General features: G+C 34.3%; 1 protein-coding gene across 7 annotated transcripts in view; it reads right to left on the bottom strand.

Annotated features, from left to right (window-relative positions):
- The window catches only part of LOC128206119 (uncharacterized), a 36,122-nt gene extending 23,106 nt beyond the window's left edge, over positions 1 to 13,016 (bottom strand). For 6 of the 7 annotated variants that reach the window (XM_052908404.1, XM_052908392.1, XM_052908383.1 and 3 more), the window contains exons 1-14: positions 12,930 to 13,016; positions 11,702 to 11,823; positions 11,006 to 11,152; positions 9,557 to 9,709; positions 8,946 to 9,079; positions 8,431 to 8,522; positions 7,993 to 8,147; positions 7,139 to 7,432; positions 6,301 to 6,454; positions 5,050 to 5,115; positions 3,850 to 3,885; positions 2,243 to 2,446; positions 1,035 to 1,102; positions 437 to 575 (exon numbers count right to left, since the gene is read on the bottom strand). In XM_052908404.1, coding sequence (XP_052764364.1) covers positions 437 to 575; positions 1,035 to 1,102; positions 2,243 to 2,446; positions 3,850 to 3,885; positions 5,050 to 5,115; positions 6,301 to 6,454; positions 7,139 to 7,432; positions 7,993 to 8,147; positions 8,431 to 8,522; positions 8,946 to 9,079; positions 9,557 to 9,709; positions 11,006 to 11,152; positions 11,702 to 11,809 — 1,750 coding nt within the window. In that variant the 5' untranslated portion in view covers positions 11,810 to 11,823; positions 12,930 to 13,016. The remainder of the gene's footprint in view (positions 1 to 436; positions 576 to 1,034; positions 1,103 to 2,242; positions 2,447 to 3,849; positions 3,886 to 5,049; positions 5,116 to 6,300; positions 6,455 to 7,138; positions 7,433 to 7,992; positions 8,148 to 8,430; positions 8,523 to 8,945; positions 9,080 to 9,556; positions 9,710 to 11,005; positions 11,153 to 11,701; positions 11,824 to 12,929) is intronic. The other variant, XM_052908395.1, reaches the window with a different exon arrangement.
- Positions 13,017 to 14,704: the final 1,688 nt, after the last annotated feature.

Raw genomic sequence — 14,704 nt, 5'->3', positions numbered from 1 at the left:
TCTAAACCTAGATGTATGACTTTTCATAAACATGGGCATATACTGTATAGGGACTAATAAGTCACTAATAACTAAATGTCATAATAAAATGTCTAAGAATGGATATCTACTTCTGATATATTTGTTGGCCAACTGAATTGTCAGAATGATTCCAATTTGACTCCAGTACAGTACTCTGCAATTTCTATTTTTCAATCAAAGGTGACATTAACATTGGGCAAATTGATCAGAACTTTATTAAAGTTAATATCAACATTGTTAACTTTCATATCTTATAAATTACTGTTTTTGGAGTTTCATGGACAGTTCTTCTTGCAAATTGTGATAAAACTTACTAAGCAGTGCATCTTTTATCTAAAAAATATCAACTTTAAAAGTTAACGTGGCGTTAACAAAGTTGTTAACTTTAACCAAGATCTGAACAATCTATACTTACTATCAAAGTTTGAGATGAGTGTAGACTCGCGAGTTTTGCCCTCATTATTAGGTGTGGGCCGAACAGACAGGAGACTGGCATCGTAAAACTTGTCATAAAGGTGATGTACACGACCTGCTAACTTGTCCAGGGCTATTTTCTGCAGAGGAAAAAAAAATAAAAAAAATTTCATGATGAAGATTTCTTATTAACTAAGATTAAAAACATGACCTATTGACCTTCATTAAGAAGCCTGCTTAATCACTAAGAATTGCAGTTTTACAACATAACAAAAATAATGTCGAAGTTTGGTGTGAAAGCACTTTAATCTAAGTGAAATAAATATTAATATGTATAAACTGAACACGGACTGGCATCTCTTCCCTCATGCTTCCCTTTTTAATCACTAAGCTTTTATATTTGATTCTAAGGAACATAACTCTTTGAAAGATGATCTCAATTGACTAAAAGCCAATTATAAAGCCAGTTCATCCTTCATGAGCAAAAATGAATCAATTGTAAACTAAACATCTCTATCAAAAGATGTAAAACTTATGCTTCAAATGTTGATTGTAATCATGTAGTGACTGTCATTGTGCGACATTGTTATAATACATACATGAATATCATTGATGTCACTTCCTTTTCTTTTGGATCTCCATGGTAACGCCTCAAAACTTTTGGATGCTGAAATTAAAGTAAATTCATATTTTGCTGCCTGATTCCTAAATCTCTGCTGTACAAATATGACCCAGACTTAAATGAAGTCAACACAAAAGCTCATCTATTTAATATATTATTACAAATAAAGAATATAACTTGACAGTGATTAAGTCATCGTTATAGGCCTTGCTTTACAAGTTGTTTCTGGCAACATGACTGTGTACCAAGTTTTATTTGAATATCTTAAAGATTTTTTGAGTAATAGCCAAGGTTACAGTTTTTGCAAATTGACATAGACGCTGATGCTGACAACATCAAGCTTATGAAAGTACATAGACTTTTTTCCTGAAAAAAAGGACGAGCTAAATATATCTTTTCTTAAGAAAGTATAGTTCATACCTAATAATTTGATTTAGATTGAGAACATAGCTGTAAACTGATATAAATGACTCTTTGAAGCCCATTTCCTTCGTAGAAACAAGTACTGCTGTCCTCTTTCAGAGCCCATGAGAATGTTCCCCTCGTGGGATTCCAACTGATGATCTCTCAGGTAAGAGGCAGACACCTATACCACTAAACCACTCTTAAAGTTGCAAGTTTATACAACAACATAAAATTGTCATATTGAAAAAAGCATACTGCATTTGCAAATTTTCTGTTTATGTTATCAGTTAACAGTGACAATGTATCATGTCGCGGACTTAGTGCAAGACAGTTGTAACTCAATATAGAAATCAAAGGGGTTACAACAGTAATGTTGTTGCACTAACCCCTCTATGTGCAGATAGGGCTGTTATTCTTATGCTTTTGGGACCAAAACTATGCCTTATACCCAACCTTAATATAACCTATATACTTTAACCCAATTCTGTGTCAAAATTCCTCTTTACATTGTCCTGTTTATGAAGATTTTATTTTTGGATCAAGAAAAAGTCAGAAAAGATTGAAAGATATTTGCATTTTTTTGCCTTCAATTTGGTCTCACTTGAATCAAGTAAATATTTATGTTAATATGATTGTCTCTATGTTGTTGTTTTTTACAATAAGGTTTTTATATATAACTTAATAACTTATAACTTAATATTCAAAATTCCCTTTTATGGCAAAATTTCCACTTGGAAAGGTCCCTTGAGTTGTTAGACAGCTTTGGTAGACTATACTTACGTTTGGGAATGAAGGATCCAGGCATTGCCAGTCCCACATTGTGATACGAGAGAGGATCAATCTCCAGGAGAACATCAGAGTACTCTGAGTATTCAAACCTGTGGTGCTCCGACAGCCAGTAGTCACGAGAGCAGTCCTCCTCTTGCTCCTCAGTGACTTTGACCTCCATTGACATCTCGGTCGTCATCTTCGTCGACTCTTTCACTATAAGTTCGTGAAAAACAAAGAACGTAGGGCTTGGCAAAGAAACAATGTAATCATGAAAAATGAAGACCATGATATTAATTTGGTTATTTCCATTGTTTAATATAGTATTTGGAACAAGGGGCAGATATTGTGTAAATTTCGTAAAGAAACTGAAAGATAATTTTATTTTTTGTTTCCTGTCTTATTGCCAATATCATGTAAAATGGGGAGTTAAAGGATACAGTTTCTTTGTGACAATAGTGAATTTCTTTCAAATCCTCTTCGTGAATATATGTGATAATTGGTAGCTAAATGATACAATAAACCAGCTGTATTTCCATCTAAACCAAATATCTTATCATAAACTAAATAACAATTATCTTAATGAAATGTATAAAAGTGAAAGATGACAATTTTTATACATCAATGTGAAAGCAGTGAAAGCTATTGGAATCTAACATTTCCTGGCATAAAGGAGGGATCTATATCGGGGGAAATACGCCCACGCCCATTCCGCAGCCCAATATTCCATACTCAAGCATAGGCCTTTTGACCCTACTGGGTTCACAAACTGCATACAATGGATACTTGTAATTGGGCTAAAAATTAAGCCAGAGTAATGAAAATTCTTAAACAAAAATGAATTTGAACGTTCCATCTTTTTCAATGTTGACACTTAATAAAACCTGCACTTCATTTTAAAATGAATTAGGCAATTGAAATCTCAAACCTGCACACAAACTTTGTATTAACATTTTCAAACAAAACTAAGTCTATCATTATATCTTCACTCAAAATATAATTATTAGAACAAGCATAACGCTCATAGACAAAATTAGACATTAACAATCAAGATCACAAATATTATGCATTATTACATTTTATTTTTAAATTATGCACAAAAAATTAATATTATACACAAATAAGCAACATTAACCTTGTACCCATTTTCATAATGACCTGGCCCAAATTTCTCGAAACATCTTAAGTCCCTTAAAACATGATCAAGCTAAGCCAACTATTTTTTTTCTATAATTTGAATAATATTAACTTCTTTAAGTGTGTTTAGACTTTAAGTGTGAAAGATCGTTATGATAATCACAATAACAATAAACCATTTTTTATTCGTCAATATCAAGTACGTATTTTGGCTATTAATAAGTTGAATTAAACTACTTAAGCCTGTTAAGCTTAAGAAAATTCGAGAAATTGGGGCCTGTGGTTGGCTTTATTACAGATATTTGTTTTTTTTCATGTTAAATGAATTAATGATAAAACCCCTTTTGTAACCTTTTAAAATAACATAATAAAGTATCATTATTTAAACAAATATTTGAATATGCCAACCACAAACCCTACTACGGCATTTGTATCAACATGCGGCGGTGAGTTATATTTTTCCATCAAAACGCTACACTTACCAGACACATGGTCGCGAAATGTTACCCTACGTAGTCCTACACAATTTTTATATAAAGGTAGTAAAATTTAATCTGGATATATTTATGACATGTATTCGAAATATTTTTAATCAAATATTAACCAGTAAAGAAAGTACAAGGATAAAATGATCATGAAGATAAATAAATATATGCCTGAAAACTATCCAAAAGTCATCTTTCATCCAAATTCTTACAATAATTGGACAACACCTTATAATTGGGTTTGCAATGGCTAAACCCAGAATGTTTTGATGATTGAATCCATGCCTTATCACCCAGCAGTGGATGAATACACCTCAGAATTATTTTTTATTATCATTTCATGTTTGTGTGATTGGGAATAAATGAAGACTAGATTGTTTTTTACAAAACATTTTCTTACAACATAAAACTCAGCCCTCGTTTCCTGAGCAATCCCATGGGCAAGTAAGAGATATTGGCATAATTTTTAGACATTTTAAAACAATCCTCTGGGCTAATGTCAAGATCCCCTGGGGAGGACTCTAAAAATATAGCATGTGTGTGACTCAAAAACAACAACATTGAATATTGACTTACAAGAAATAAGCATGTATCTATATAACTATTCCTGTCAAAAAGTCATAAAACAAGAAAGCTTTAGAGTGCCAGAAGATGCCAATTTCTTTTCTTTTTTATTCAGTCACTAAGGGGCACAACTCAATAATTATGAAATCAGAGGAATGGGCCAAGCTACACATGATAGTGCATATTTTTTCTAACAATATGTTTATAAATCTTTTTTGTATGAATATTTAACGATATGTATTTGATTTAATATGGCCAAGATTGAATTTTTGCATGCATTAAAGCTATTGCAATACCTAAAAAAAATTCTCCAAAATAGACAAGTGAAAAAAAGATTCTTAGTCTGTCGGGTCACTGCAAACAAACTGATGATTGATAAAAGTTTCTTCTACATAAAGATGTGACATGCAATTTAATATTCAAAGCATGTGTAGATATATGATATATTGAATACAATTTAAAATTGCATGCATTATATTTACGTACTCAAATTTTAATATATATATTATATCAACATATAACTGATTTTTTTATAATAAACTTTTATACAAGTGTCCTGGTAAAAAAAAGGCATATGATGCAGATATATACTATCAGCCACAAAGTTACAAAAATAATGCCCATATTTCCTACCTCTTCTCTTCGGGGTCATAATTGTTACACTTCTCTCCTTCGGTATCTGTGTCATGAAGGTTGGGTCTGAAAAAATAGATGGGTTTGATATATCAGTGATCGAAATAAGCAAGAGCCCACACACCTGAAGCATGTGTGGGCTATATATTCATGTTTATGGGTAATAATCTTATTGTTATATGAATTTATAGTATTCATGTTTGCTCAAGAAGATCTGGATTTCAATGATTATTTATATCACAATATCACATGCTAACAATAAAAGAAACCAGTCAAAGGAACAACACATTATAATGTGAGGCCTTGTTTTGTTAGAATTAGAATTTTAACTTTTAAAACAAGAGCTTAATGTGTGTTAATAGTATGGTGAACGGTTACAGTTCATGTGAATACCATGAGTGTTTATTTTTATTTAAAGTTTTTGTATCCAATTTTTTTCCAAAAATATAACAGCTAAAAACAAAGGCCATGCTCTAGAGTAGTCTGAATTGAGTTATAGCCCTCAGGCCACCTTGCAAATTGCACTTATAAGCCAGTCATGGGGAATTACAACCCAGTGCAGAGTGCATCAATCCATTAATGGACATCTCATGCCACAAACACTGCACAGGGGCACAAATTTCTGACTCCCCACCCCTCTTTTCAGAGAGCCCCCTGCTAGGGGGTTGATGACCCTAGTCTCAGACCTTCCCAAGGGCTGTGCACAAGGTAACTTATACCCAGTTTGTTGCCCCTAAAGCAAGCATTAGAGCCAAGCCATACTCTACCCAGGTACACAAATCACTCTTATACCCACTTTATATACAAATAGCACAAGTCAAGTTCCTTAAATTTGCATATTACCTGTAAATTAAATTAAGTAGTTGCAATGTGAAAAACAAATTATGAGGACAAAATTTATACAGTTTTATTGATTGTTTACCCACTGTTCTTCATCTTAAACAACATTTTTCTTATGTTTATTACCTCCCTTGTCAAATTATAAAGTAGTTGCTTCCCTTGAAATTTAAAAAACCCATTCAGATAATGTAAATTCTGTTATGTGTTGCATGTAATTAACAAAATACATATACTGGGATGTTAAAAGGGACATATCTAATTACTTTCATACCTTGATATTAAGCGGAAATTGTGTCCACTATAAACACCCACCGCACTTTTCTAAACTTATTCCAATTAACAAACGGTGAAACCATTTCTTACAACAGAAACTGTGCAAATCCGATATAGAATTAAGAAATATTCAACTACCTTGCTGGTTCTGGCTGACCTCACTATAGGAGCTCCGTGCACTCTCTGACCTCTCAGACATCTCACTTTTCTCAGACACCTCACTCCGCTCCGGTTCAAGGTCACCCTCAGATTGTTCCATCACATTTGTCTCTTCCTCTGCTTGCTGGTCAATCTTTGGTGAAAGATATAAAGTATTTCAGATTTAATGAATGTACATTCTTACTCCTTTAATCATATTTTATCTTTGCAATTATAAAAAAATATGAAATACAGGGGGGACACTGAAACACAAGGAGAATATTTTGATTTAGTGACGTTGCCAAGATGAAATATGCTTGAAGAAAACTAATTCGTTACTGTGTACTTAGTAAGATAAAATTAACAAAGAAAACAAAAAGATTTACAAGGTTATTGCTACAAACTTAGAAATTAAGTTATGGTAATTTACTTCAAACTGACCTTAAAGCTGCACCTTCACAGATTGAACGTTTTGACAACTTTTTATATTTTTTTTGTCTTGGAACGAGCCAATTTATGCGAAAATGCATGAAAACAGTGATATAAGACTGCTGACAAAAACTAAGATCGCAGATTTTTATTTTTAAGTTTAAGAATTAAAGTTTTGTGCATTTTTCTTAAACCGTTAGAACCGATTTTAGACATAAAACATTAATTTTTAAACGGAAATATGAAAATCTGTGATCTGATCTTTTGTCAGCAGTCTTATATCACTGGTTTGCTGATATGAAAGGAAAAATTGGCTCATTCCAAGACAAAAAATAAAAAAATTGTCAAAACGGTAAATCTATGAGAGTGCAGCTTTAAGTGATTTTAAAGGCTATTTTCAATTTATTACCACTTTGGCACTTGATTCTGCAGTCACTGCACTGTCTTCTCTCTGAACCAGGGAATACCCTTCTCCAGCCTGGGAAATCCCTGTGTCCTCTTTAGGAATCTCCTCTCTATTTTGATAGTACCCCTGCTCCTGGCCACTAAATTCAGTACCAGACTGAGATTCAGTCATGGAGGCGGGGGATTCTCCCCCAGTTGCTGTCGCTGGGGGTGGGGCCATGTGCTGTATTGAGGCTGGCCCCTCCTCCTGCATATCACTTCTGTCAGATACTGCAGATATAGGTGACTCGGCTGCTACCTTTAAAATAAAATATTATAATGTAAAATATTTTGCAAGATGTCATTTTTAATGATAGGTGCAAAACAATTACAATTTCTTTTTATTGAATTAAGGGTTCGATTTTCATCAGCACAAGAAAAAAAAACATAAACCTTGAAATTCTTTTATTATATGTTTTCTATTTATCAGTGAAATGAAATTGATATTTCACTCTTTCAAACACTGAAATTTTTTACTGTTTTGAAATTTAAGCCCACTCTCACATCCAGATTGGGACATCCCAAACATTGGGGTGCACAGGACTTGGACACAGTTTTAACCATCCAATTTCTGAGATGATGTTACATTTCCATACAATTCCGCAAGCTTTTCTGAAAAATTTCATTGAACTGTCTTTTTATATCCTTTTATATCTGATATCTATATAAGATCTTAATATATTATATATTTTACCTTGTGAACACCAAAGTCAATATTTCCCGGTGCTCACTTGGTGAAACATATTGCAATCTTACACTAAAACAAGCAATTATCCTCTTATCTAATCATCAAGAGTGTTTTCATGAGAAAATCCTGACCTGATGTTTGACAACGGGCCCCGAAATGGGAGGTAACCCAGGCATGCCGTGGAGAGGTGGTGGTATCCCTTCATCATCAGACTCTGAGTCACTGTCCCCCACACCCCGACCCGGGGCACCATACTGCTGCTGGGCCATCATGTATCCTCCTCCATCTGACAAAGTGAGGTTTAAAGTAAATTTCTACATTGTAAGTGGAAATATACTCAAATATATTCCCCAGAAGTCATAATCCTACACAGGTATTGGAGGTTATACGACAGAAACGCAATTTTCTTCTATTCAAAAGACAAATCAAACTTACTTTTTAAATTTACGTGCTAAATTATTAAATTGATATCTAACTACTCAGTTGCTTTCTATTCCACTGAATATTCTGATATTGTTATTAAGATGGTCCCTATTAGACAAAGCATTCCATAATTTATGATAAAATACCTGATGAAGGTGTGTCGGCCATTCCCATTCTCTGTTGTTGGGGAAAGGCAGGATAGTCTGAGCCCGACTCACTCGAAGAATTCATCCTCCCTCTGTATAGGATGTGTATTAAGAGTTCATTAGAATTAGAATGGTTTTAAGACACAACCTGATTGTTCTTATAATAAACAAAAGAATACATGTATAATGCATAACTTAACTGTTGAAATTTTTATTTTAAGACTATTACATTTTACAATTTTGATATTGTATTATATTGCTCTAATTAAGGAACATGTAAACAAACAAGCAAATATCAAATTGAAAACTTAAACAAGCCATATCAAGTTCACTCAAATCAAGTCTCTTTGCCAGAAATGGTTTCAATTTAAACAGTAAAAAAAGAACTTTGAAAGAATCTAAGCAACTAGTCAATTTCATGTTAAATCATGTAACCAATTATCAACGCAAAACATACCAATACAGACACATTAATATAACTCCTTTTTCTATACATTAAACCAACCCAGTCTCACCTGCCCATCTTCTGAGCCTGTCCCCGACTAAACCCTTCATCACTGTCACTGTCCGAGGCCGTGCCCAGTCTTGACTGGAACAACGAGCGCTCTGGGGAACGATGGCTCTTCTTTGGCTTTGTGTATGGCTGACCCTGTAAGGTTAAATCCTATTGTGTTACATTCAATTGAAATAAGGCTGACCATTTCAGTGAGATTCAGCTTAAATAAGGGTCAGAGCTCAAAAAGGTTAGATCGGACCCTGTGAAGTGAAATTCAACTTAAGGTTACATTTGACCCTTAGGAGTGAAATTCAGCTCAAATAAGAAGATTTCAGTACAAAATTAATAAAGCTCTTTTTTAAATAGGATAAGATTTATGCCACAACATGTACATGTAGTTTATAGTACAAAGCATTCAACCACTGTACAAATATAGAAAATTGGTCACATTTAAAAGCAATCAAAGTAATAACTCACACAATAATCCGGGGAAAAGCAAATGGAGTTGGATTCAATATATTATTTTGTGTTAAACAAAGTAATTTGTTATCGAGGGTGTTATCTGATTTAGTGTTTTATCAATTGATACCTTACAGTTTGAATGAATAAGGGAAAGGTTTTTCAAAGTACCCTGAGTCTGGCCTTTCCACAGAGGAGGCCCATCCTGTCCTCCAGCCACATGACCCTTTTCCGGGCCTCATTGATATCCCCCTCCTGTTTATCCAGGGCCTCTTCAAGTTCTGCCCTCGCATACTGCAGCTCAGTGTTCACCTTCGTCAGCACCTAGAGGGAGAAAGATATAGGTAAAGATAAAAGTTTCGATAACCCATTATAATGTATGCCTGGTGGACCTATCTAATCATCATTTTATGAACATATCTACAATACAAGGTTATTATCTTGGTCATGAATACCTTATTATCTTGGTCATACCTATCATTTACAAACTGCGCTTAAAATAAACAAAATAAAATCTGTTGCCGGTATTAATATTACATAAATGAAAATTCATGTAAAATTTCTTTTAAAATTATATGTAAGAATATTACATATTGATATGAAAACAGGTAATCTTAAAATTCTCATCACAAAGATGCCTTCAACAGAAGGTACAACCCCTTCTCCCAGGTATTGTGTGATTTCAGCCCACATACCATTTAAGTTTGGTCCATTTTAGCCTATTATCATTTTATTGAATAAATTGTGCTAAAAAATGTTGTCGTATGAATCTGTGTTAGGTCTAAATAAATGTAGGTTAAAAACTTAAAATGGACCCGAGTTTGCCACTTAAACACTAGAAATGTGTCCATAGGACACGGATGCCCCCACTTCGATTTTTTGTCACAGAAAATAAGCCATAATGATTATTCAGGATAATCTGCACAAGGGCAAATCCTTTTCAAAAATTAGATCGGATAAGATATTTTTTAAGTATTGTTGGGAAATAAAGGGCCCTAACTCCTAAATGATTAAAGCGATTTCCATGGCTATCGAACTTGATCAAGGTATTATGGTCACAAACATGTGTTAAAAGTTTGGTGAGGATTGGACAAACAGTTTTCAAGAATTAGATCGGAAACAATCTTCGGGACGTATTTTTCAAGTCTTTTTTTGCAAATAAAGGGCCGTAACTCCTAAATGACAAAAGCGATTTCCATGGCTATCGAACTTGATCAAGATATTATGGTCACAATCATGTATGTAAAGTTTGGTGAGGATTGGACACATACTTTTCAAGAATTAGATTGGAAACATATATTTTTGAAGTATTTTTGGCAAAAAAGGGCCGTAACTCCTAAATGACTAAAGCGATTTCCATGACTATCGAACTTGATCAAGATATTATGGTCACAAACATGTGTTTAAAGTTTGGTGAGGATTGGACAAACGGTTTTCAAGAATTAGATCGGAAACAATCTTCGGGACGTACGTACGTACAGACAGACAGACGTACGTACGGACAAGGGCAACCCTATATGCCGCCACTTTGTGGGGGCATAAAAATAATAACTAGGTGGATTGAACTGGGTGGAACAAAATGTCTAGATCCCTTCTTTTATGGGTAACCCTATTCTGTACCTGTAGCACAAGTATTGCCTTGTCTGTTTTCGTCTTGGCCTCCTGCAACTCCTTTTGACATTTCTCTAGCTCCTCCTCACCACGGGCAAGGTCAAGGTCGGTAAGAGCCTTCTTTAGCGCCAACTGGCTTGCATGGACGGTGTCAACCTGGAATCAATTGCATGTATGGTTACTGGAAAATGACAAATTTTATCACCACAGTGTATGAATAATGGGTGTCTAAGTATTTTTCATAGTTCATAAGGTTGAGGTCAAATATTGCTTGTATGGACTGTTTCAACCTAAAATCAAATGCAAAAATTAGATCATGGTTAATGCGATCAGACAAAAAATCCACCTCATGAAGGGCAAGTATTCAAGTAAGTTAAAAAGATCATGTTCAAATAAGGCTCTTTTGAAGACTCACTAGCTCCTATGTACATTTTCAACCTAGGAATTGATAAATTTGATCATTGCACTGACTGTATATAATATATACTGGTATACTAGGCAGCCGTACACTTTTGGAGTAGAATATATTTTGTTAATTGAAATACTTGATTAAATCATGCATTTTCTAAGCACTTAATTGGGAAAAGATTAATTATAAAATCATTGAATTTGAAATGGAAATTCCAAAGAGAAACTCGTAAAATTTGAAATTCTGCATTAAATTTCCTAACTTCTAAGGCTTTATCAATATAAGTATATAAATACCTGTTCTTCAATGAGAATATCTGAGCGATGCTGGACAGAGTAGTTAGACTGGAGAGCCAGGCCACTTTTCCCGCTCTTGCCACTCTTGTATGTCATGGGCCGCTCCATGGCCCATCACATGCCTGAAACATGGGACAATCGGAAATAGTTTGAGTGAAAGCTTTATCTAATATGTAATGTGAGCAAAATAGATAGGGCCTTAAGCCTTCAATATGCCTTTAACATGGCCTAGTTTGAAATTTGACCACCTTGCCCTGTCAAAAAAAGTATCGTTTGCTCCCCTCCCATTTCTCAGGATACACTTTCAAAAGTCATGAAATATATTACTATTAGTTTTATTACATATTTTGTGACCTTTAATCTTATGCAATGAACAATGTATGTAGAATTATTTTGATATAAGGTACTGTATTATACTATATGTGGCAAATACAAGAGGATTTAAATGACTTTAGTTGAAATATCTGAAATATATTGCACAGCCTGCACTGAAGAATTAATACATTTAAATGAAGAAAAAATAATACTCCTTAGAGTGGTTATAACCAGTTCTAATCATTGATGAAGCTATACTCTAGGACAATCTGATCTGGGAAAATTATGCAATACCATTTAAAAATATTTACATTCTCCCATTTTTTGCATAGATAAAATTTGATGTTCATATTGTATATCACCAAGGAGTAATGACATCATTGTATATTTTTATATTATGCTTTTATTGGGTTTAAGGAATAAAACACAACATTACAAATATCAGCAGCTATACTTGTATACAAACATATGTTGTTTGTTACACATCTTTAAGAACAAATACTCAATTGCAGAAAATACTGTTCATTTTTAATCCTAATAAATAATTATTTACCGTACTTCATAAACTTTTATAAAGAGCAATAGGAAAGAATCATTTAGGTGACAAAATGTGAATGAGTCCCTTTAAACAGCAATATGCAATGATGACGATGTAACAGATTGACAGAAAACAGTGCCAAGCTCCAGTTCAATTTCGATTGGGCTCATATCTTAGTTTAGAGGATACATGTTAGCTGAGGTTTTTAGCAAGTATACATATGAATTGCTTATTAAACATGTACAGAACAAACCCTCCCCTACTAAGTGACCAATTGACATAAACTATCCTCATTGGATAGCAAGAAAGTTGTGGAAGAATTAATTTAACACAATTACGAACATAAAAAAACATTGCGACCTAATTAATACTTACAGTGCAATGATTACTTGCAAATAAAATGCATAAATCGCTAATTTCACATTTCTGAAAACCTAACAACATGTAAACTTCCGGTGCCCGGTGTCACGGTAAGAAATTTCACTGAAAGCTATTTCCACGCAGGCTACACCAAACCATACAAAACCTTTAAAGGGGCACAATGTAGGTTACACTTGATAGATGCGAACATATTTATTTTTTTAATTCAATGAATTATTATGTTTGACCCATTTGACTTTAAAATAATCAGAACACAAGCATATGATTTGTGTATAGATAAAACAATATTAGCGATATTTTGGCGCTTTTAAACTGGGGATTGTGTGGCAACGTACTAAGTAGAGCTGAGGAAGTTATTATAAACTCCCTTCCCGACTACAGCCGCCTCTTAGAAGAAACCCCTAATGTTTATAAAGGCTAATATCTTTTTCAAAGCATCCTCAAAGAATCAAATCATAAATGCATGACAATTGAGTATTTTTTAATAACCCTTTTCACTAAAATAGCCTTTAAAATCATAAATATTAAACAACTCAAAGAATATTGCACATTTACTCATGGATTTAAGAGCGTCCAGTTACAGATCGATATATTTGTATTCTTGCTTTTTGTTGATAAATAAGCACGGTTTTATAAACATACTAGGAAATAAACTTTTGATAATTTGTGTAATGTCATTAATTATGAATATCAGATTTATCCATTTGCACCCAGGCCACACCACGGGGAGGCGCACTTGTCATGGCCCGTGGCTTCCCTTTCCCTCGTTATATTTATAAATGTACATATTTACATCAGTTCAGTCATCGGCTGGTAGAAGGCTGTTAAGTTCCAGAGGACTGTGACCATAGTATGTGTAGTACACCCGGTGAGGCCACTATATTATCTCCCTTCACGACTAGAGCCGCCTCTTAGAACTTGGAGTCCTTGACCTTTCAGCCCCTTTACTTTTAACCGGCTGTGGCTTTCTTCCAGCTGTTAGTGTCTTTTGAGTATTGAAATGATTTTGTTTTGGGTCGATTTTCCAACGTCCATTAGAAATTTTCTTGTCCTTTTGGTGCGATATTCTTCTGAGATGTTCCTCCAGTGGTCAATATCAGTAAGGTGGTGCAAGTAACGGCCAGCAAGTCGGAGGTTGCCCATGTCACTGATCGCTCTTCATCTCTTTTCTTGTTCTCCCTTGACGATTCCATGAAGTTTCGATGAATTGTGGGAGGTCTTGCATCTTCCACTGAAGAGCAGACTTTAGAACATAGTTCGCGCTCTCACAGTTGTTGTTTGTCCAAGTCGATGTTATTGTTCCTTTTCATACCGGTTAAAAAATCGATTATTTGAGTATGTAGCAGTGGCAACAGTTTATTTTTGAGTTATTGATGAATTTCTTGTCGCCGACAGCGCTGTCTTTTTCGTTGATTATTTTTTTTCAAGGTTTCTAACCTCACATTGAACGTATCTATGTCCGTTGGTACAAGCAGACCTTATATATTAGCTTTTTTTCGTCTCCTTTCCGTTTAGGGATATCCAACGACGTTTTCCATGTGTCTGCTTGTGTTTTCCTTATGATGGCGGGTACATAGCACGTGTGTTCAATCAGGTAGACATTGTCTGATGGCGTTTTTGAAGGCTAATTTTTCGTCGCTATCTATTGTTATATATATAGATGCCGAAGTTAGGTGTCTGTCAGATTGTCAGCAATGTCATGAAGAAATGAAGAGCACGCTCTTGTGGTCGAACTTTGATAAAGGAACGTCGGCCAAAAACAGATCGGA

This window comes from Mya arenaria, chromosome 2 (assembly GCF_026914265.1).
Source record: "Mya arenaria isolate MELC-2E11 chromosome 2, ASM2691426v1".
In the NCBI taxonomy this organism is placed as follows: Eukaryota; Metazoa; Mollusca; class Bivalvia; order Myida; family Myidae; genus Mya; species Mya arenaria.
This window is presented reverse-complemented; position numbering and strand designations above follow the sequence as displayed.